We start from the raw sequence: 22,921 nt of genomic DNA, 5'->3' as shown, positions 1-22,921 counted from the left end.
TAAAAAGCCGTTAAGTGCAAAAAATTATGTTCGAGTTTATTATCCTCAAAAATGTTTCTGAAAAATAATCCTGCGGAGGAGGACCAACGAATTGTTCTTTTTTAGAAACATTAGTATTTGAAAATTTTCGCGTTGTTTTTAGCGATAACTCAAAAAATATTTTTTGCACTCTTTGTGCATATTAAACTAATTCTGGGAACTAACTGGTCAACGTTAGTGATTTCGGGTTCAGGAAATATACCTGATCTGTCGTCCTATTTCCAAAAATTCGTTAACTACAAAAAATAGTTTTTCCTATTTAAAAATTATCACGTTTTAGGCGATAACTCAAAAATTATTTTTTGCACTTAACGGTTTTTTAGTTAAAGGACAGCAGAAGACGGATTCTACACGCAGACAGGGTTCGATAATTAGACTAAAATCAACACCTCTCAAAAGAATCAGCGTAACCAGGCCATCTCGACTTGCTTTGTGGGATACTTACTTGATAATGTGATGAAAATCCTCAAATGATGATACCGTTGCCGTCTTGTCACACATTAGAATCAAGGGAATTAGAGCGTAATAAGAATAGATGCCTTCTAACGCATCCCATATAAACCTTGACATTCGCAGTTCAGTGTGACAGGAGATATGACGTTGGAAAACTTTCCCTCCCGCGTGGAAATGCCGAAGCAACTTGCAGACAGGTTGGTCCTTTGTTTTAATCCTTCCCTTTTACTTAATAAAATTATAGCCAATTCAAAGATTTACTTTGATAAAGAAAGGTTCAAAAACCGGCCACATGCGAGTCAGGCTCGTACACCGAGGGTTTCGTACTCGGGTATTTTTTCCGAAATTTTGCACGATAAATTCCAAAGTATTTGCATTAAAATAAATAAAAAATTGTTTTAGAATGTACAGGTAAAACCCTTTTATCTAATGATATCCCACTTGGCATAGTTATCTTAGGTACTTTGAAAATTGAAACATTTTTTTTTGTGATGTAACCACAAATTCACGGTATTCGGATTTTTTTTCTTTACTTGTGCTATAAGATTTACCTACTTGCCAAATTTCATAATTTTAGGTCAACGGGAAGTACCTACCCTATAGGTTTACTTGACAGAAACATCAGACGGACAGACAGACAGACAACAAAGTAATCCTATCAGGGTTCCGTTTTTTCTTTTGAGGTACGGAACCCTATAAACGGTCTTAGGAGGTATTATGAAGGTGGAAAACTTCCCCTCCCGCGTGGGAAAGCTACAGAATCTTGTAAGTTCTTTGTTTTAATCCTTCCCTTTGATTTGGAAAGTCTTTAGTGAATAATAAATAGATGAATCGTGGATTTAAAACTTTGAAAAGCAAGAAAACTTAAAGCCTCCAATAGCATATAGATTGATTAGTTTTAGATTAGTAGAAGAGAACTGAAAATTAATAAATTGTATATATTTATTACATAGTTATATTTTTGGTACATAGGTATGCAGAATACCCAGGTCCTGTACATGATCAACCAATGTATTATCCATACGAACCATCTGCCACATCTCAAGGCCATATAAGCCATGTATCATTGCCTTCAAAACAGTAAGTAGTGTATCAAATAAAAGTAAAATAAAAACGTCACATGATCGGTGTAGCCACAACAACTAGCTGTAACTGAACTTGTGCTTTTTATAGAATAGCAGCTTAGCAGTATAATCTAATTTTTGAAAATAATATATAGATACCAAATGGTGCTGTTAAAATTAAAACAATTGTCTTTTTTAATTGATTATACAAACTTTCTTTTCTAGCCACTTCAGCGGTGGAAGCCATAAAAACAATGCCGCGATGTCAGCGTTAACGCTGCTGGCTTTTCTTTTTTTTCTCCACATTCTCCAACAATGTTTAAAAGAACATATGACTGCTGTCAGTACACCGCAGGTCATGATAATGACCGGTGGAAAAGAGGGCGAGGAAACCATCCGTCGAACATCAAACAAAAAAGTTGATAAAACCGGTGTTTTAGAAACGGAAGAAAAACGTAAAAATACATTAAATCCAAGTGACGTAACTGAATCATCAAACGATGATAGTAACAAATTTTTCATGAAAATCACTTCATCCGATAACGCGCACTGGAAAAAGTTCCAAAATAATCCAAACACGTATAAAAACGATTATAAATCTGAAGTTCCAGAATATTATTAGAACCGGGGGTGAATGTAAAATTGTGTCAACTATTCATTTTAAAAAAGATAATAAAGATAACATGAAAAAAAAACAGCATTTTTATTTAGAAACTAATTTATTACTGTGTAATAATTATAATTTTTTGTAAAGAATGACTTGTCGACAATATACCCACATCAGAGTATTTTAGAAACGTGCAATAGACGTGTCCTTATTCTGTAGTACACCAAACTAAACTAACGGCCAAAGTATACGAAACATGTCTTAATTACTTAACGTTGAGTTGTTCGAAAGAAATTCAAATTTTTAAGTGAAGATACTAATTTAGAACCTATATAGGATTTTTGTGATTAAATTGGTTTAATTTCCACTTGGATTTGCTTCGAACCACTCATCATTACAGTGATTTTAATAGAATTGTCTGATTCTGACATTTTATCGATTTGGTATAAGATCCCGCTAAACAAGGACCGCTACCCAACTATAATAATCGGATGAAAGGTAATTTTATGAATAGGTATATTATTATAAGATTTTTTCATGTTATCACATACGCCATAAAAAATTAATATTGCCTGAATTTTGAAAAAAAAAAAAAACATTTCTGACTCTTGACCGCGTCTCCTTAGGAAGCCCTACATTTTCTTGTGCCTTGTGCTCCCTGCGCTCGATTGTCAAAGAATTCGTTTGGTTATTAAATGGTGACCCATTTGATAACCATGAACGAAATCTAAAAAAATTGGTAACTATAATTTAAAAGTGGTCCTTGATCTTTTCACTGGGCATCCGATTCGAGGCAAGTTGTTTGATATGAATCATAAAAACCTTTCATCTGGTTATAAGACGGGTGTTATCCGTGTTATCTCATACCAATATAACAATTAGGGCCTTTTTATTTAAAATTAAAAATAGCGAGCAAACGAGCAAGCGGGTCACCTGATGTTAAGTGATTACCGCCGCCCATGAACATTTGCAGTACCAGAGGAACCACCGATGCGTTGCCGGCCTTCCAGGAATTTATTGGTCCACCCTTGAATAACTCACATATCACTGAGAATAACCCCATATTGTAATCAAACAAAAAAATTGAAACACCGCCGGTGGGAGTTGATTTATATATTTGGAGTTGGTATAAAATATGTTTCAGTACTCAGCCGTAAGTAGACTGAAAAGACGACTCTATTGAGTCCCATGAAATTATGAGTACTAATTAAGAAGCATAGACAAGTAGAATACACCACACCTAATAGCTACATATTTACAATTTCACTATCGATTCGAATCGATGACATTAAGAAAGAGCAAAAAATATCTAGGAAAACTAACATATAATTAGATAATGTAAGTAATGATAATGAATGATCTCATAAGACGAACATTATGACTTAGGGAGACCATTTTATAAGTGTCTACTGACACTGGAAATCCAATACATTTTAAGACAATGTTATATGGACTTCATAGGTACTAAACGAAGTGTTTATTCGAATCATGATTATGGCCCTATGTTAAGAGATTGACAGGAGATGCCAAGGCGAGACGAAAACCAAGAAACTTGTACCTATTCTTACGATGACACTTGTCTATTGTAAAATCTTATACGCTAGAATCCCTAAACTAAGTATTCACTATAATACTATACTTAAAATTATTATTTAGCAGAATATTGTACGTGAAAGTTTAAATGAAGACCATAAACAACTTTCATTTTGTAAAGTATGCTACAAACAATTTTTATGAAACGAGAACCTTTAAATATTAATAAAATGTTAATTTTCACCAACTAGACTGTGTCTCGAATAAATAATAAACCGTGACATAACCTCAATACAAAATATAAATTATTATGAAACCTTAATTTTGGATAAATAATAATACCAAGATGAAACAAAATCTTGGTTAATTACACCAAAAGCTTCTTAGAATTCTAACACTAAAAATAAGGTCTATGAGCGTCTAACTCGCTCGATATATTTAGTTTGAGTGAGCGCACTGGATCCCATAGTGGGGTCAGTCATTCGGTTCCAGTCGGTCTGACCTACCACGAAACCGATCGCTCGCATCTTCTCTTGCTGTGTTCTTTCTTCTAGGTCGGCCCACCGTACCTGTTTCAATTACAATACGATGAAACCCCAGCATGAAGTCATACACCAAACTTCCCACAAAACAATTTAAGTACTTAGTCAGTGTAAGAAATACAGGATCTTCCGAAAATATTTCAATTATAAGACATAGAGCATAAGATTGAAACGTTTTCAAATTCTATTGACGAAATTAATTGTTCTCATTTTTTTTTTAAAGATGCGTCTCAGCGTTCATTTTTATAAAACAACGAAACTGTAGACGTGGCCGAATAAAATTCGACGTAGCAAAGACGTCTCGTATATGGCACGTAATTTTTTTTTTTCAAAAAGACGTTTAATTAAGTTTCTTACCATTCTTTTTTAGTAAGTGTAATACTCGATAAAATGTTCGAATATATTTTCTAGTAAATAAAAATTTGATAGGTATTTCCTGTCGTGCGAAACGCGTAGTTTGTGACGACCAAAGGCTCAACGTTTCCAAAGGGAAACGAGGCCTTTTCAAAGTAAAGGTATGTATTTCGCATAATTCAATTGGACAAAGACTTAAAATACAAAGTAAACATGTGTAAATTCTAGAAAGCATTCAGACAAACGTATTGTTTTTATATACTTACAGTTTTCTTTCCGGGTTTGGCGACACTGGGTTTCCAGTCGTCTAACTGTAGGTAGTCTTCCATTGTGAGCTGTGACGGTCGGAGCGGCTTGCTGGTGCCGTCGAGACGTGCTGGAACAACAAATGGACATGGTTAATACATTAAAAAAAAAAAAGATTCCGACGAATTGAAAACCTCCTTTTTTGAAGTCGGTTAAAAATAATAACAAATATACACAGGGCTGATTTGTAAAGTTTATGACATTTATAATATCAACTCAAGTTGCTACTTCCCCTCATACAAAATTACAGTCAAAAAAGTCGTAAGTTTTGTACCAGGGAGGCATAAACGAAAATCGCTAAACATGTCGAACGAATTCATAGGCAGAACAAGTCATGTTTTCCTAGTAAGACTAGGTACCAATACTTCATTTTTTTCCAATTATTATTATTATTAAACACGCAATATTTTCGCAGCAACGCATTTTTTATACCTAAATAAAAAGTACTATCACCGTATTTATACTTAATCGTAATAAAATTAATATTTACCGTAAACTGAAAAACTTCATTCATGAAAATAACGAATGATAAACTGATATTTTGCCATGTCTTTTTTTTTTGGTAATGATGGATGACAAGTCGAGTTATGTTATTTAGCATTAATTTATATTCGTTGGTAAAATTACGAAAGTCTTTATTAGGAAGTAGTTATCGGGGCATAACAAAATTTAGGAGAAAATAGGAAAATAGGATTTAAAAATATAACCAACAACCTACCTAGTTGGGCCGCGTCGTCCATTTTCTCCCATTTCGACGTAAAACTACTATCGACCTGTGGTGGAACAGCTTAGGAACTTTAGTTACGATGCTGAAATAAAAATTATTAGCCCTAACCTAACCTCGGGGGTTATTTACACAAAAATGACATTTAACATTAATTTAATAGAAATAAAAAAGATTAATTAATAATGTAAATATACAAAATATTACTAGTTTGTAAAAATCAAGTTCATTAGAAATATTATACATATGTATGTATGAGATGTTTCAAATATTTGCCTAAATTCAAAATATAAAAAAACATTGTTTAATTAAAAGACAAGTCCAAAACATAATGAAAAACATGTTCATGTAAAATTAAAATATTCTGGTCAAGTGAAAAGACTGTAGGCACTTACAACAAAAAATTTGGCCCAGCATTCAGATTATGACGGTAAATTGTTGATTGTGTATACTCGTATAGTCAGGTAAATTGACTCCTTCGTTGAGTTCAAGTCCGACAAAAAGACTATACAACCGGCCTAGCATGACTTCCGCAAATAAGTGTCGTCTTACGGCTCGTTCACACATTGACATTTTCTGGATCGTGAAGAAGTTCAATGTTCATAAGCTCATAAATCGTAAAACATTAAGAATCCATAAGAATAGTGTTTTTAATAACAATCGCAGATGGATATATTATGACTCATGATGAGTGAATGAACCGTTAGTATTGAGAAAACCGATTTTTTTCTTATGAGTTCTTGAAGCCTACATAGACGCCGTGTCACTTCGGAATCTCATGACTACAGAGTAAGGACCACTAGGCCTGGGGCTCGATTACGGTAAGATGACAACCACAGAGTAAAGACGATCGCCATCATCTTTGATTGGCCGATGCTCTCGCTATTGGCTAAAATTCATTGTTGCAGCAAAAATACTATAAATTCAGCCAATCTCCACAGTTGTAATTCTAACAATGATTGATGCAGCTTTCCCGTAAACGACAATTTCCGAGATTTAGTTAACGATTGGAACTAATCAAATCTCATTAGTTCATCTTTCAACAACCACCTCCTATCTCCAAAGGTAGCTGAAGAAGATCTCTTATGCCTGGTTCCTATAATCAACTAATCGTTATTGTACAAAAGCTACTATTCGTTTTTGAGTTACGAGTAACGAACCGTAAATACCGTTCCTATAAATTTTTGGGTCAGCTACCTGAGACGGCCAGATGTTAGTTATCCCCGTTACCGAAGCACTCCCTCGACACTCATCACGTTTCGTTCTACCAATGAAGCATATTTTGAATTACAATAAAAAATAATTTCTTTATTATTATTTTAAGCATGTGGATGTTATGGTGTGAAAAAATGCTTTTTTTTAGTTTAATCTATGATTTCGGTGTTGCAGAAATCTTTTTATTTTATTGGAAAGAAAAAAAAATTGTCATTCGGGGCGCGTGAACGGAACGCAATCTTGACCACTGTGGTTCGTTGGAACATAGCGTAGCATACCAACTCGCGTTTTGAATTTTTGTTGTTACAAGGATACTTTAATAAAATCACATTAATATTATAAAGGCGAAAGTTTGTGTGTATGTGTGTGTGTGTGTGTGTGTGTATGTTTGTTATCCCTTCACACGAAATCTTCTAGACGGATTTGGCTGAAATTTCGAATGGAGATAATATCCTGGATTAGCACATAGGCTACTGAAATATTTTTTATCTATAACTACTTTTTATCCCGGAAAATGAAAGAGTTCCGAAGTCGCGGACATCGGCTAATAATTTATAATATTCCCCTAATTAATAACACATTTTGCCGTATACTTACCCGAAAATTTATATGGGTACTCAAATATTAGTGGTATTGGTAAATTAATTTTGTTAAAAATTATAGCCTACACCTATTACAGATAGATGTATTCTTCGAATCTAAATGATTCACATGAACAGAATAAAATTGATATTTAATTGTTTTATTTGTAGAAAATGAAGAAGCCAATGACGAAAGACGAGGTTGCATTACTAGTAGATCTCATACAAAGTAACCCTATACTACCGAGCAAGGAGAGTAGTTCCTTCTACTAAAAATAACATCACTTTCATCGTCAGAATTAAAGCTATTCCAGTCGGACAACATTACCAAATCGCTCAAATCACGATCTGAACGAGACATTTTCAGTAAAAACGCAAAATATGCGAAACAAATCTCAAAAATAGAACACAACCCCATCACAACCGGCCGATATCGGGCAGTAAACAAATTTCAAACGAATCGTAACTTTGACAGCTCGTTGACATTTCTTTTATTTTATAGGAACACCACAAGCCGTCTTCTACATACATTTGTCTTACTATTCGTTAGTCGTTACCCTCCCATCCGTACGTAGGCAGCTATCGGTAATTTAGCTTACGAAACGTTTTTTATAGGAACGGTTTTGACTTACGCCTCGTAGTAAATAGTACTGTCCGTAAGAAAAACGAATCGTTTTTTGGTTATAGGAACCGGGCATTACAGAGATAAGTGATTCCCTGTCCCTGTCTTGTCTTTTTCGTTTCAATTTTTTTTTAATTTACAGACTAGCGCTTGGCTGCATCCAGACCTGCTAGCAAGTGATGATGCAGCCTAAGATGGAGCGCGCTTGCCTAGACGTTGCCTATTTACTCTTGACTTGAAGGTGCCCATATGAAAAAGTCCTATTTCTTCACTACCACGTGAGATATTAACTGTATTTGTTGGCGGTCATGCTAGGAGTGTGTACGGTGGTAGTGGGGTCGTGTCGGACAGTGGGCGCGTGAGCCGCTATCGTCTCACCTCTACGACGTCCGCGTCCTCCATGGTGACGTCGTCGATGTCCTCCATGGTGACGTCGGTGATGGCGGCGTTCTGCAGCAGCGTGGTGGCGTCCAGCTGGATGTGGTGCGCGGGCGTGGGGAAGAACCTACTAATGATCACTTCGATCTCCTCGAGCGAGCGGTTGTGGATGTTGCGCTTGAAGCACGCCTGCGGGTCCATCTCCATTGTGCATATGTAAACCTGATTTTTTAAATATGGATCTTTAGCATAGAATACTTAGATAGATAGGTAGGTCTTTATTGCAAACAAAACAAGAGAACACAAAGACACTAAGGCTATCTAACTAAGCCAATCTATAGAGCGCACTTTGACTTTGCTCAGACTTAAGTTTCAGTTAAAACGAGACAGATTTATGCCCGCGATATAACGCTGTCTCGTTTTAACAGTGACTTAGGCTGAGCAAAGTCAAAGTGCGCTCTATATATTTCAACCTTGGGCTGAAATCTATAGACCGTACTTCCACTGTGCTCAGACTTAAGTTTCGATTAAAACCAGACAGATATATAAAGCTGTCTCGTTTTAACAGTGTCTTAAGTTTGATCAAAGTCGACTAGTCGCCCAGCAACTCAGTGGACGGCGACCGTTAGAATCTGTAATCTACATGGAAGTTGTCGTGTCTATGCGCACGCAGTCGCCGCAACTCCGTGCACATATGCACAGCGACTTCCATATCTTCTTCTTTGTCGTAACACTCTTGGCAGAGCGGTCGTGGTCATCACAAAGTGACGTTTTAGGGGGCAGATGTTATACGCCTCACGAACACTCGTGCACGGCACCGCCCTTCCATATAAATTACAGATTCTAACGGTCTAAAGACTAACATGATTGTATGCAAAGGCCTTATTGCTTATAGCAATCTCCACCAGGCAACCTTTGGTGAGAGAAGTAACAAAGAAATGTAAAGGGTAGTATGAGCAATACACATATTTTATTCATATTATATGATATTATGGGCTTGGACAGGTAGTAAGAAAATGAATGTGATGTTTTGTGCTGTAGCTTATGGGGCTAGAATTTGTTATAAAAGAAAAGATTTTTTCGAAATTTTTAACATAATTAATTTAAAAAATAGTAATAATATTTTCTATTTTTTAACATAAAAATATTTTCCAGAAGAAATTAGTCTATTTTTATGTTAAAAATTAAAAAATATTTGTTGTCTTTGTTATTACTACACAACAGACTATTTTAATTTATGCATTTCAAAATACAGTTTTCTACTAATAAAATTTAGTTTAAGTTGAAATAAAAGTACTTAATAGCAAGACAACTTACTTGGAATCCACTTTGTCTCGAGAGATTCCATATATCTGCATAGTTCTTTAATTGATCATTTATAGCATCATATATTAAAAATGTAAAGTATCCATCTGTCAAACTTCTTTTAAAAGCTCTTTTTAAGGAATTCAAATAAGTTTCTTCCAGTGTCTCGTCATACTCGTATTTCAGTGAAGGTTTTTTTACCTGAAAACATGCGAATGTTATGCAAGTTGTTTGTCTTAATCAAGTCATCTTTTAAAATAAGAAACTATAAGCAAATAAAGGAAGTACATCTATATTCTAGTGTATCTATATTCTAGAGTCTAGACGGGAGCGGGCTCGGCTTCAATCTACTTTGTAGGTGTGCGTTGCACCTAACGTTTCACCGTCCATTGATGCGACTGATGTTAAAAGACTTACAATTTTTCCAGTGTTGGGATCTTTTTCTTCGATTTCGCTTTCTTGCATAAAGTAATCATCAATGGACATTATCCGAACGGTCACGCCATGCTCAGCCTCCTTGTCTCTTATCAATTTAGCCAAGTATGATTTGCCACTGCCCGGGGGACCTGAAAACAACACATAATATTTTCAAAATTCAAAAACTGCAAAAAATCCTCATAAAAAGCTCAAAGTCACTCTCATCATCATCATCATCATGATCAACCCATTTCCGCCCCACTACTGAGTACGGGTCTCCTCTCAGAATGAGAAGGGTGTAGGCCATAGTCCGCCACGCTGGCCCAATGCGGATTGGCAGACTTCACACACCTTTAAGAACATGGAGAACTCTCAGGCATGCAGGTTTCCTCACGATGTTTTCCTTCACCGTTAAAGCAAGTGATATTTAATTGCTTAAAACGCACATAACTGAAAAGTTAGTGGTGCGTGCCCGGGATCGAACCCCCGACCTCCGATTAGGAGGCGGACGTTCTAACCACTAGGCTATCACAGCTTAGCAAAGTCACTCTGCGAGCGATGAAAAACCTTGGATTTACTCTACGTGATCAAATCAGAAATGAAGAGACTTGTAGGAGAACCAAAGTAACCTACATAGCTCAGCAGGCGGCGAAGCTGAAGGCGGCAATGGACTGGGCACATAGTTGGAAAAACTGATAGACGTTGGGCTCCCAAGTTGCTGGAATGGCGACCTAGCACTTTCACCTTAGGCCGCAGCAACACCTACTATTTGGTGTGATAGCACTCAAGAGCATGCATAATATGTAGTTAAAAAAACTATAAAAAACCGGCCAAGTACGAGTCAAACTCGCGCACCGACGTTTCCGTACTCGGGTATTTTTTCCGACATTTTGCACAATAAATAGAAAACTACTGTGCACAAAAATAAATAAAAATCTATTTTAGAATGTACAGGTAGAGCCCTTTCATATGATACCCCACTTGGTATATTTATCTTACTTTGAAAATTTAAACTTTTAATTTTTTTTAAATGATGTTACCACAAATTATGGTTTTCTGATTTTATTCTTTTACTTGTGCTATAAGACCTACCTATCTACCAAACATCATTCTAGGTCAACGGGAAGTACCCTATAAGTTTTCTTGACAGACACGACGTACGGACAGACAGACAGACAACAGATAACAAGATAGATAGTATTTCCTAAGGAGGTACGTTAGTTACTATTTTAATTCGTTAATTTTAATCATCAAAGTAAATAAATGTACAGTTTGAGATAATTGCAATAAAATGCTTTAAAAAATCATAAATTCCTTTTTAGGAAAATCGTAATACCCACCGCAAAATCGATCGATCGATCATTATTATTATTATTCTTAGTTGCGTCAGTGTTCTTGCCAACCAGCGCTCTATTAAAAAGCTTTCCCTAGAAAGTCTATAATGTTAATATGCTTACCTCTAAGAATAATAACTATTTTTGCTGGTCTTATATCACGTCCAGGAGATTCTAGCAGATCATCAATCATGACTATATGCGTGGGTTTCTGAGCTGGGTCTTCCTTCGAGTCCTTTGTCTTTTTCGAACCAAAACTGTCATTTGAATCATTTCCTCTGCTGTTTCCCCTTTTACGACTATCTTTATCACGACTTCGACTACGGTTCCAAGTCATATCTCTCTTATCTTGTCTATCTCTTATGGGATCTCTAACAGAATTCCTATCCCGGCCGTAATCCCTCTCTCTATCTACATCTCTATCTCTAGCAAAGTCCCGACCTCGACCCGCATCCCTATCCCTTCCCATTTCTCTGTCCCTGCCTAGGTCTCTGTCCCTCCCAGGTTCTCTATCCCTACGAAAATCCCGTTCTCTGCTTAAATCCATTTCCCGCCCAAAATCTCGGCCCATATCTCTTTCTCTATCAAAATCTCTTTCTCTTCCCACGTCTCTGTCCAATGGTCTATCTCTGCCATACCCCGTGTCTCTTAATCGGTCACTGCCATCACCCCTGCGATCATAATCCTGGTGTTTAAATCTATCACGATCGTCTACTCTTCTGTCGTAAAATTCATTATCAAATCTATTTGGCACTTTTGAACGTTCTTTAAAGTCATCTCTTGTCGACCCCCTGTCATAGTCTCTAGAATACAATCGTTCGGAACTCCAGTCATCACGGTCTACGTTTCTTGGTTTCCTTGAAAACAATTCATCGACTTCCTTCTCAAAATCTCTTTTTGAATCATTGTCACTATCTTTTGACTTATGGTTGTAGTCGAACATATGAACAGGTTCAATAAAGTCCCGAGCTAAAAAACAAAAACAGTAATTATAATTACATTTGTATGACTAGGAAAAGTATCAGGTTTTAATATACATATCTAATGTCTATGTAATATGGCTGCCTATTTCTGAGTCTGCAAAATATTAAAATTGCAATCATTATGATTGCAATTTTAATTGAATATAAGATGGAAACTGAAGTTTTTATTAATACCTATTTGCATAATGATTAAAACATTATGTTAAGTAATTTACTTTAAATCAGCATATTGAGTAGTTTCCATAACTTCCCATGCTAATTAAAATTACAATATAAGAAAAACTTGAATGCAAAGTTAACGCCATTACATTTTTGCCAAAATTACTATAATAAACCTGTTCTCAAATAAGCACTTTCATTTGTTTCATTTCATTCATTCATTTGTTGATTACTGGCAACAAGCACAAGCTGCTTCATGTATTACCAACAGGTTATTTGTAAGGTTTCCTGTTGCAACTTCCAACAACTTTCTGTTTCTAAAGCCTGATATTTATTTAAATCTTCTTGCAAATTAGTTAATAAAGTAAAGTACTTCAGGTTAGATGAAGTTATCGCTAGTTCTTTTTAGAGTTCAGAAATTAAACAATAAACTGTTATAATTTAGTCCAGCCCGTCTGATTTAGCAGTTATGAAACCCACTATTTTTTAAATATTTTAATTATGAAGAAAATGCCTCCTTTGAAAATATTGGGTGAATCCATACCTCACGCGTGTTTTGAGACGAGTCGGTTTTTTTTTATATGATAGGCTTACAGGATTAACTTACGACTTTACTAATGTACTCTGACTTTACTCTTATAAGTACATTTACCTTAGTTTTGCTGTCAATTAATTACGTAACAAGCTACTTTTACTACTATTAATTTAAGTTTTCATAGTAAACTAACCAAACCCAGACCTAGCAATATGTTAACAAATATTATTCAATAAATGCATAAATCTACCATGATTGATATTATTTTGAGAACAGATTTATTTGCCCCAAAATTAACACACCAGGCTATATTATAATATGCTGTGCATAAAATATAATGGCAATAACCTTAAATTGTTTATTGTAACTTATTCTCGCATATATTCGCGTTAAATAATATAATGCATATTCTACATGAATAGTCATTTTGATAACAATAATTATCTCTGCTTCTAATTACCTTTCAATCTCAGAGGCTTATGCTCATATTCAACTATGATAGATGGAGTAAACAGTGGTTCATCAACCCATTTTTGCATTACTGGTTGAATCATAGGTTTTTGCTGTATGTCCTTTCTTTCAAAACCACCATGAGGATAATCATTAGGATTTTGTGGTGGAGGATAGTTTGGTAAAAGTTGTCTTGGGGGTGGCATATCGGGTCTAAATGGTGGTGGTGGTCCCCTTTGTGGCATATTTTGGTTACCAAACTGATTTTGCCTGTTATATTGTCCCTGAGCATCGCCATACCTGGTATTCATATTATCATCATAATTCCCATCATACCTCTGATATGCTTGGTCAGGAAATTTAGAATTTCGCCCTTGCCCCTGGGGATTTTGAAAATTATTCATATTCTGCTGCCTAAAAGGTGCATTCTGTTGTTGATTATTGTAATCATTGTTGTAGTAATTGGTGTTATTTGCATCCCACTGATTTGACTGCATCATATTCCCACTTTGTTGGTAAGGTCCACTTTGATTAGGTTCATTTGCATTTGGCGGTTTCTGGTTTGTCACCATTGACAGAATGTTCATAATTTTCTCATCTCCAAGGATATTATTTATACCTTTCGAAATTTTCGAATAGTCCGGTGCAGCAGAACTTTGCTGATGAGACTGTGTATCATCAGTTATGTCAATTATATCATGTTTATTAGATTTGTCAACCTCCGGCACCAAATCTAAGCCTGGTATATCCTTAGATGATTTACTAGTAGGTAAAAAACTTGAATTAATAGGTGGAGCAGATCTGTACTCAGCCTCTGGTATATCCTTTTTACTAGTGGGAAAAGCACTGGAGTTCATAGGTGGAGCGGATCTATACTCAGCATCCCGTATATCCTTTTTATTAGTAGGAAAAGCACTGGAGTTAACAGGTGGAGCAGATCTGTAGTCAGCCTCCAAATCCTGATAAGAGTCATATCTATCTTGGGGATCTACTGTATTATTGTTATTCCTATGATAACCTTGGTTGGTTGGCTTATTATACTGCTGATATTGAGATGGATTCTTATTTGAGTAACTCTGTACGTTAGTTTTTTGATTTTGTACATTTGATTGGATATTTGTTTGCATATTAGGTGTGTAATTAGAAACATTTGTATTTAATTGAGTAGGAGGAGTGGCGCTTGTATTATTATTACCTGTTTTTGTGGTGTTGGAGGCAGGATGTGCATTGCCCATAAGTTTGTCCCTCTTAATCTTCATCTGCTGACGGCGTTCCAGCAGCTGTGCTCGGCAAGCTTCAAACTTTTGCTCGTATTCACTGTATGCTTGCCTGTCAGGATGGTTTACATTCTCTTTTTTCCACTTCTCAATCTCCTCTTCCCACTTTTGGAATTGGATATCAAACAGTTTCTCCTCCTCTGCGAGCATCCTGAGGGCCTCTGTGTTAACTCCTGGGTTGGACGGCTTCTCTACATGTGGATCTGCTGTATAGGACCAGTTTTGATTGTTACCTGTTGTGGTGTTACCATTGTTGTAGCCTTGTTGGGTATTTTGGTGAGGTTTTACTGATGATGCTGTAGAGCTTGCCTTTACTGCTGCACTGCCATACAAGGGTTGATCATTTTCGTGTGGTGGTGGTGGTGGAGGAGGCTTGTCTGGAGGTGGTACTGGTGGTGGTACAGCCCCAGATGGTACAGGTTGAACTCCAGCCATTGCCTGCATTCCTTGCATCTGTTGTGCATACTGAAACAAAAATAAAATATAACAAGATTTTTTTTACTGAAAGCAGGATATATTTTTAGTTACAAATTGCAAATGTAAAGCGATTTTTTTTTTAACTATAGCTCATTACAGGATATATTTGTCACCCAAAACAGATTTACAGAAAAAAAAGTAAGAACCTAATGGTTTTCATAATTCCTTAGTTGTTTATTTGTATGTAGCTTAATTTAACCAATTTTATGTTTCTTTCCAAGCTACAGAACTCACCACTCAGTGGACGAAACTGAATCACACTTGGCGGTTTTTTAACTCTTTGACACACTAGCATTTTACTGCAATAACACCAGGTGGAAATTAATTCAACCTTGCCTAGAAGAGGCCCGATTGAGCAATTTTTCTGTAAAAAAAATAAAAGAAAATTACCTCTCCACCATATTGATTTTGCCATTGGGCATACTGCTGTTGCCATTGTGACCATTGTTGCCAATTTTGCTGTTGCATGAGCGCCCACTGCTCCGGCGTATAGGACCCCATGCCACTCATATCAGGCGTCATAGCAATACCGGGGTTCCATTGACCCGAAGTTGGCATCGACCATGCCATGTTTGATATTAATACCAAAGTCTAAGACAATATTTTTTTTTATTAAATTTTCTATCACATTAACAATTATCAGGATAACAAAACGGCTAATATTATTTGTCGTCAATAATAAATCACAGAAATTCACAGAATTGCTGACTTTTCACAAAACGTCGGCCATTTTGATAAAAATTGACGCTAGCATAGATTTTCAAATGCGGTGTTGTCAAATAGTGATGTGTAATAAATCTGTGGATATCGACACAAATCGAAAAAAATGGGTTCATCAGCGTTATCCTTTCTTTATCGTTTATCCTAGGCATATCCTAGGCACAAACTTTTGTTAGATAACACCACGAACCATCCATGAGTAAAGATATAAGACTGTTATTTATACCTACCATCGGGTATTTTTTGTGTTAACCGTAATAATTACGTATTTTACCGTTTCATATGGTAGATATGACCGCGTCGTACGCGTGTCGTGTACGATGGATACGATGTCGCGTACTTATAGTTTTGGTAAGAGACGATAATAGAAACGTTTTTCCCCCGAAGGGTAAAAAACGTATATTTAGGTTTCAGCCGAAAGGCTTGACCCACTTGAGATAACCCTTTAGAACATCAGCGCCATCTAGTAGTTCGTAACGACACAACCCGAGCATTGATCCGTATCGGCTCGGTGATTTGTGGAGGGGAGTCAGCGCACAGGCAGGTGGTGTCGGCCATTTTAATTTCAGTACCGATTTCAGGAATCGAAGCGAGGTGAAGCCGGTAAGGTATTTAATGGTGGGTCAAGCCTTTCGGCTGAAACCTAAATATACGTTTTTTACCCTTCGGGGGAAAAACGTTTCTATTTAGGTGTTCGAGCCTTTAGGCTTGACCCACTTGAGATGTTTAATATCTGCCGGCGCTGACTTAGCGTACTGTGACTATGTATGGAGTATGATTCACTTAAAGATTATGTTCCATTTAGGAATGAGAAAATAAGATATTATTTTCTTAGTGATTAATATAATTCTTTCATCGTAATCACTAACATAATGTTAATGTCATAAGTTTTAACTTGTACTCGTTTACACAATCACAGATATAATAATTCTAAATTGTGAAAAAAAACTATTAATCCCACATTGTTAAATTTACAATAACATTTCTTGTTCTAACCTCTACTTCCTTAAATAAGTGTTTCAAGAAAGTTGAGTTTCTACGCCAATTACCTTTGCGTAGTACCTCATCAACATCAAGGTTCTTGTTGACCCAGTTGTCTGTAGCAACAGCTGACCTAAAACTGCCCAGAGAGGCTTTTTTGTCAGCCTTTAGCATCTTTCAGAATTAGCCTTAACCAGCCTGCTATTACAGATCTAGATGCTGCTTTGACTCTGTTCCGCGTAGTGATGAATACGTTTGTTAAAGTTGGGTCTGCTTTCCTCTGTTGTTCTGATTTGTTAATCAGTTTTGGTATCCAATAGCAGAGGTCAAAAATAATCTTATCGCTCCTCGACAGGTACCAGTCCGATTGCTGGTAATTCGCATTATCCGTTTTTTTGACCCAAAAGAGAGCCAGAATACGATTTGCTCTCTTGTAATTTGACCGTGGTCCGCGTCTATGTGGAGCAAAGTTAAATCATGAATGCGACGACCTGCAGCGAGGAGTAGCAAAGTTGCCACGCGTTGAGAAATTTTAAATAAACTGGAAACCTCGATTTTCCTCTGCCAATCCAATTTACAAGATCCATTCCAAAATGTAAGGACATCGTATAGGAGAATTCTTTAATAAAATTGCTTTAATGGTTTTCTTCACTAATGGATGGTCACTTAGGGGAGACGTGTTACAAGGCTTTGTGAAGGTAGAGATTTCTGACTTATGGACCAGTACAATTCTTGAGGCTAACTTTTTAACTTCGTAAAGATGAATTAAGTATCTGGCTGAGTCGCCGGGATTTGGCGTCTTTGGAGATACGTTGTTGTCTAATGTCCATTGTAACCATGCTCTCCAAGAGATCTGTTGGTTCTAAACATGGAGTGTCTCCAGGCTGATTGTAATATAGTGCGTTTCAATTCGCTCCAATTTGTTATCTCATGGGACCAGCCCGTACTTTCCATACCTCCAAAAACAAATTCCGATTTCTGAATGTTCCAAGGTTGTAGGTTTGTTTGTAAGTCCAGAAGGTGGTCATTTAGATTTTGAATTCTGTAGGAAGCCTGTGCCCTCTTCTTCACTTCGGTCCTCCAAAAAGCTTACTTCCACTTCAGTATCACTAAGAGGTAGTGTCCCTGGGAATCATTCAGGTATTGCAGCACACGTGGAATTAGCGCTGGTGGTGGGAAGATCCAAGCCACTTTGTAATTCCATTGCCTGCTGAAAGCATCCGGGTAATTGCTTGTAGCTCCTTGTGGTCTTCGCTCACATAACTCGAGACTACTGCAGAGGATTTGCTCGCAAAGAGGTCGATTTCTGGTGTGTCCATCTTTTGAAAAATTCTCTTCTGTATCGTTAGATGGAGGTGCCATTCTTGATGACCTTTTAGTCGCGATAGGCAGTCAGCTATTCCGTTGTATCTGCCTGGCAGGTATTTCGGAATGATAGTGATTTTGAGTTGCTGTGCTAAAATCAGGATTTTTGGGGCAATCTTAAGGAGTTTTTGTGATTTCGTCCCACCCTATTTCCTCATGTAGGAGGCCGCTGTTCTGCTGTCTGTTCGAAAGAAGATTGTTCTCCCCGAGACCTTTTCTAAGTTCATTCGAATCACTTCGAATAAGGTTCATAATTTCTTTTGCTTGCAATGCCAGTGATTTTGATAGATACTCCAGTGACGGGACAGTTCCATGCCGTTTATTATAGTACTCCATCCGATGTCTGAGGCGTCGGTGGCTATGAAGATTGATGCTGGGGCGACTTGAATATTCGATGCTTCCGTAATACATATTTTGGAGCCACCAGATCTTCCTTTATTTGATCCGGCAACGGGAACCTTTTGTATCTCCGTATGTCCGAGAGTGATTTTGCTACAATCTGAATGCGTCTGTAATACAGAAAGCCTAGTGGGATTACATTGGCCGCAAAGTTTAATTTGCCTAATTATCGCTTAGCGTCCACCCAACACCATTTGCCTTTGGAGAGAGTATTAAGGATTTCAGAGCGGCCACCCGCATGTCAAACTACCTCTCGCTCTGGTCACCAAGGTAGGTTCCCGGATTTTTATCGACCCTAAAGGTCTCCGGGGGGGCTGATGTGGCGACCGACTACTGTAGGATGGTTAGACCGCGTTAGTTCGTCGCGCAACTGTTTGTTGTTAGACGATGGTGATTCGCAGCAAGCCAATTCCAAGAATTGCACCTGCAAATAACACCTGCGAATAACACCTGCGAACAACACCTGCGAAGTGCACCTGCGTGCCTATTCTTGGGCGCTTGCCACCGGTATGAACCGGTATTTACTGGGTTTAGCGTAATGGTAAAGTACGATAGATTGGGAAAGGCTATAAAAGGGCTTTTCCCACATCCCCCGTGTTCAGTTCGTTCTATTCGCCTGCTTGGGCGGTCGTTGCGTCCACCTTTTGGACGACTCGCGATAGTAAATAGGACACTTCTGTTCCGTGTAAATAACATTCTGTAAATACAAACTCTTAGTGTAACTTGTTTTTTTTTTTTTTTTTTTTTCATTATATACAAAAAAAAAAAAAACAAGTTGGATAAATAAAAATATTGTACATAACTTGGGTGTATCCTTTACGATCTAACGGAGTCCACATATACCCATACGGTACCCCACAAGTATTTGCACCAATATTTAGTAGTAGATTTTTCCTTTGTTTAGACATGTCCTCTGAGGTTTTGGGTTCATACGATTCGATATTACAGTTAGAAAACCTTGTAAGTAACCTCTTATAACATTTGAGATTGTCTCTGATGCTCCTAAAGATTCCCATAGATCAAACCTTAAGCCAAGCTGACCAGGTATAAATACCTGCGAATTAGGGCTTTTTTTGTAGTGGTTTGAGGGGTCCTGGCTTTATTAGTGCCGGACGTGCCACTATCACGAAAATTACGCTGTTATTTTTGTGGCTTATATTCTTTAAAGTTTTTGGATCCTTTTGAGGCTGTTCTTCTTCCCAGTTTTATTATTGGGACTAGTTTTCTTCGAAAAGATCTTATGTGACCCCCCCCCCCCCTGATCCTTTATCACTTCGGATAATTTTCCTTCAGAAAAGAGATGAGTATCAGAGGGTGGTATGTCATGAAGAATATTGCTCAGTACTTTGTTCGCTGGCTTACAGGACTCTCTTCAGGCTTGGATTCTTTCGTCTCTTCTGCCAGAAGAGTATTGCAGTAGCCCGTCAGAAATTTTCCTAAAAGAGCTGTGTGCGCCAAGCATATTATGATCTTGGATCTGGATCTATTGAACGCGTTAGGATCCATTTTTTGGTGAGCTTTTTGGAAAGCTTTTCTTTGCGGCAGCAACCCATATATGTTTTAGCACCCAGGGTCATATCTGTTTTCTCTAGTTGTGCTGTTGAATTCCAGTTAGGTGTTATTGCTGCCAAATGACTGTTGACAGTAAGTGCCAAAAATACTGGAGTGGCGTGGAATGATTTTTGAACATCGGCGTATCTTATGTTCTTCCAGCCGTCTTCATTCAGTCGTTGACACTTCCGATCTTGATCGACGAGGTTTGGATCTGCTTTGGCTAGCTTGGTTTCAGCTTCAGTGGTGCAAGGTGAAAAGTCACACTGCGGAATATTGCCGGTTGCATTAATAGAGGCCGGTTTTCGCTGAGCCTCGGCGATTTGCGCCACTAATGTAGCTTCTTCGGAATCGGCATTCATTGGGGTACTTAATAATGAGGTGTTTTCCTGAGGCAGAACATTCAGAGAGGGACCTCTAAATTCATCCTTGGGTTCAGTACTGTCTGGTGCTGATTCGAAGGGCTCGTCTAGTTCAGAAATGCCTTGATCACTCTTAGAAGCGAAGATTGAAAACCCAGCTTGCAACGCTTTCGATCGCTTAGGTTTGTTTTGTAAGGCGATCCATCATTTTCACCACGAATGAATCTGTTACGGGAGCCATGTATGGATCTAACGATTCATAGTGTGATGTTTTGCTGTCGCGCAAGCTGATAGGGGATGTGGGACCCCGTTTTCTCAGTGTGCTTTCGCTAGACGAGGCTTCATCCCTTGACATCAGCCGCGGTTTCAGTAGTTTGATTGTCTTAATGAAGTCCTCGTAGGATTTATCATGAATCTTCTCCATAATGCTATGCGGGGAGTATAATAACGCCCTCCCCAGAGGCCATTCTAGCAATTTCCTTTTTATCCCCGATATTTCTTTTCCCATAGAGATCATTTGGGTAATATGCTGTAGCCATCTTGGCCGTCGGTATTGCGACTCTTAATTTTGCCTCTATCTTTTCCCCAAACAAGTAATTGTTTAGTGAGATAGAGTCGTGAGTAAGATAGATCTTGGATCTCTCACGACCTCTAGTCGTCGGGGTAGGTATATTCAATAAATAATTTGAACTATTCTGGAGAAGGAACCTTTTTGTTCTAGTGAGACTGGTCTGAGACCTAGTTCTCCCATAGTTGTAGATGCCATGATCTGGGAAGGTAGCGAAAACGTCATATGAGATGAGTTTTGCTAATTACCACTTTTTGGTTAGTTGATGTGACGACGTATCAATTGATACGACTGGGCGTCTCAATTGATACGACCGGGCGTCTCAATTGAGACGACCGGGCGCCTGGGTCGTTGGATTGAGTCTTATCGATGCGACTGGACGTCTCAATCGATTCGACCCAACGTCTCAGTTGATACGACTGACACTGGAATTCTTTCCAGCCTATCATGGTGCTATTCTGCCATCACCTACGAAAGGTTTTCCGACAGTTTGTCGTTCATTGCGAGACGACAAGAATTTCATAATAACATTATGAAATAGTTCGTAGCGTAACTACGAAAAGTTATAATATGTGCCGGAGCAACATATTTTAGCACCAGCTTACATGAGTGATTTCCGTATCAAACTACGGACACCGATGTAAGACTATTATTAACGATTTGTTAGTTATTAATGTAAATGCTTACATTTGAATAATATTTAATTTTAATTCAATGTTTGAAAAATTTGAATTAATTTGAAATTAATTCTGCGGAATTAATTTCTTACTGACGACGCTGAGATTCAAAAGCGTACTGAAATTAAAATGGCCGACACCACCTGCCTGTGCGCTGACTCCCCTCCACAAATCACCGAGCCGATACGGATCAATGCTCGGGTTGTGTCGTTACGAACTACTAGATGGCGCTGATGTTCTAAAGGGTTATCTCAAGTGGGTCAAGCCTAAAGGCTCGAACACCTAAATTTTATATTTTTCAATATTTTGTTACTCTTGACCAAAGAATTGTAATAATAACTATTATTAATACATAATAGTTATATTATTAAAAAATCTTTGCTCTTGGTTTGCTCTGTTGCATGAAGGACAGAATAGTCATCGCGTAAAAGTTAAAAGGCGAAAGAGCACACCGCGAGCCACTAGCTTGAGCAGTGAACCAGCTTGAGTAAAATGTGCTGTATCATTTCTTAAGTCTCTGGTGTAGCGAAAGGGGCACGAAGGGACACACGAGAGCATGTGATCAGCTGTTGAACCCCTAGTTTTCTGCGGTGCACCAACTTATTGCCATGCTACGCCACTTATTGCTGACATTTTTTGTTTGCTAGTCACTGTATAGGCCTATTGAAATTCCACTCGGTTCTATGCATACGCTATGTGATAAAGATATTTTGTTTTGGGTCAACGTTCTAGACCAAATACCAAAATTTCAGCTTTGTAACTCACTTCGTCTAAAAGGCCTGTGACATGTGGACAGACGAACAGACAGACAGCAGAGTGACATTAATAGGGCTCCGTTTTTATCCTTAGGGTACGGAACCCTAAAAAGACAAAGAAGGAACATGTACCTAAACTTGGAGGAAGAGGGCCGAAATTCGCAAGAAGATATTTAAATCTGCGAGTC

The 22,921-nt window shown here is 37.6% G+C and overlaps 2 protein-coding genes across 6 annotated transcripts in view; one reads left to right on the top strand and one right to left on the bottom strand.

Annotated features, from left to right (window-relative positions):
* LOC123873338 (YLP motif-containing protein 1-like) overlaps positions 1 to 16,098 on the bottom strand; it is a 32,619-nt gene extending 16,521 nt beyond the window's left edge. Inside the window, exons 1-10 of one of the 5 annotated variants that reach the window (XM_045918150.1) lie at positions 15,746 to 16,098; positions 13,612 to 15,343; positions 11,598 to 12,443; positions 10,141 to 10,289; positions 9,736 to 9,924; positions 8,419 to 8,640; positions 5,617 to 5,671; positions 4,859 to 4,968; positions 4,095 to 4,265; positions 1,127 to 1,185 (exon numbers count right to left, since the gene is read on the bottom strand). In XM_045918150.1, coding sequence (XP_045774106.1) covers positions 4,107 to 4,265; positions 4,859 to 4,968; positions 5,617 to 5,671; positions 8,419 to 8,640; positions 9,736 to 9,924; positions 10,141 to 10,289; positions 11,598 to 12,443; positions 13,612 to 15,343; positions 15,746 to 15,925 — 3,642 coding nt within the window. In that variant the 5' untranslated portion in view covers positions 15,926 to 16,098 and the 3' untranslated portion in view covers positions 1,127 to 1,185; positions 4,095 to 4,106. Of the gene's footprint in view, positions 1 to 1,126; positions 1,186 to 3,063; positions 4,266 to 4,858; positions 4,969 to 5,616; positions 5,672 to 8,418; positions 8,641 to 9,735; positions 9,925 to 10,140; positions 10,290 to 11,597; positions 12,444 to 13,611; positions 15,344 to 15,745 lie in introns of those variants that run through there. The other 4 variants (XM_045918148.1, XM_045918153.1, XM_045918151.1 and 1 more) reach the window with 4 other exon arrangements.
* Positions 525 to 2,190, top strand: LOC123873441. Its single transcript, XM_045918287.1, is given in 3 exon segments — positions 525 to 689; positions 1,465 to 1,572; positions 1,782 to 2,190. Coding segments are annotated over 3 exon segments (573 nt in total). The 5' UTR covers positions 525 to 633.
* Positions 16,099 to 22,921: the final 6,823 nt, after the last annotated feature.

The sequence above is a fragment of the Maniola jurtina genome, chromosome 16 (assembly GCF_905333055.1).
Source record: "Maniola jurtina chromosome 16, ilManJurt1.1, whole genome shotgun sequence".
NCBI classification, from domain to species: Eukaryota; Metazoa; Arthropoda; class Insecta; order Lepidoptera; family Nymphalidae; genus Maniola; species Maniola jurtina.
This window is presented reverse-complemented; position numbering and strand designations above follow the sequence as displayed.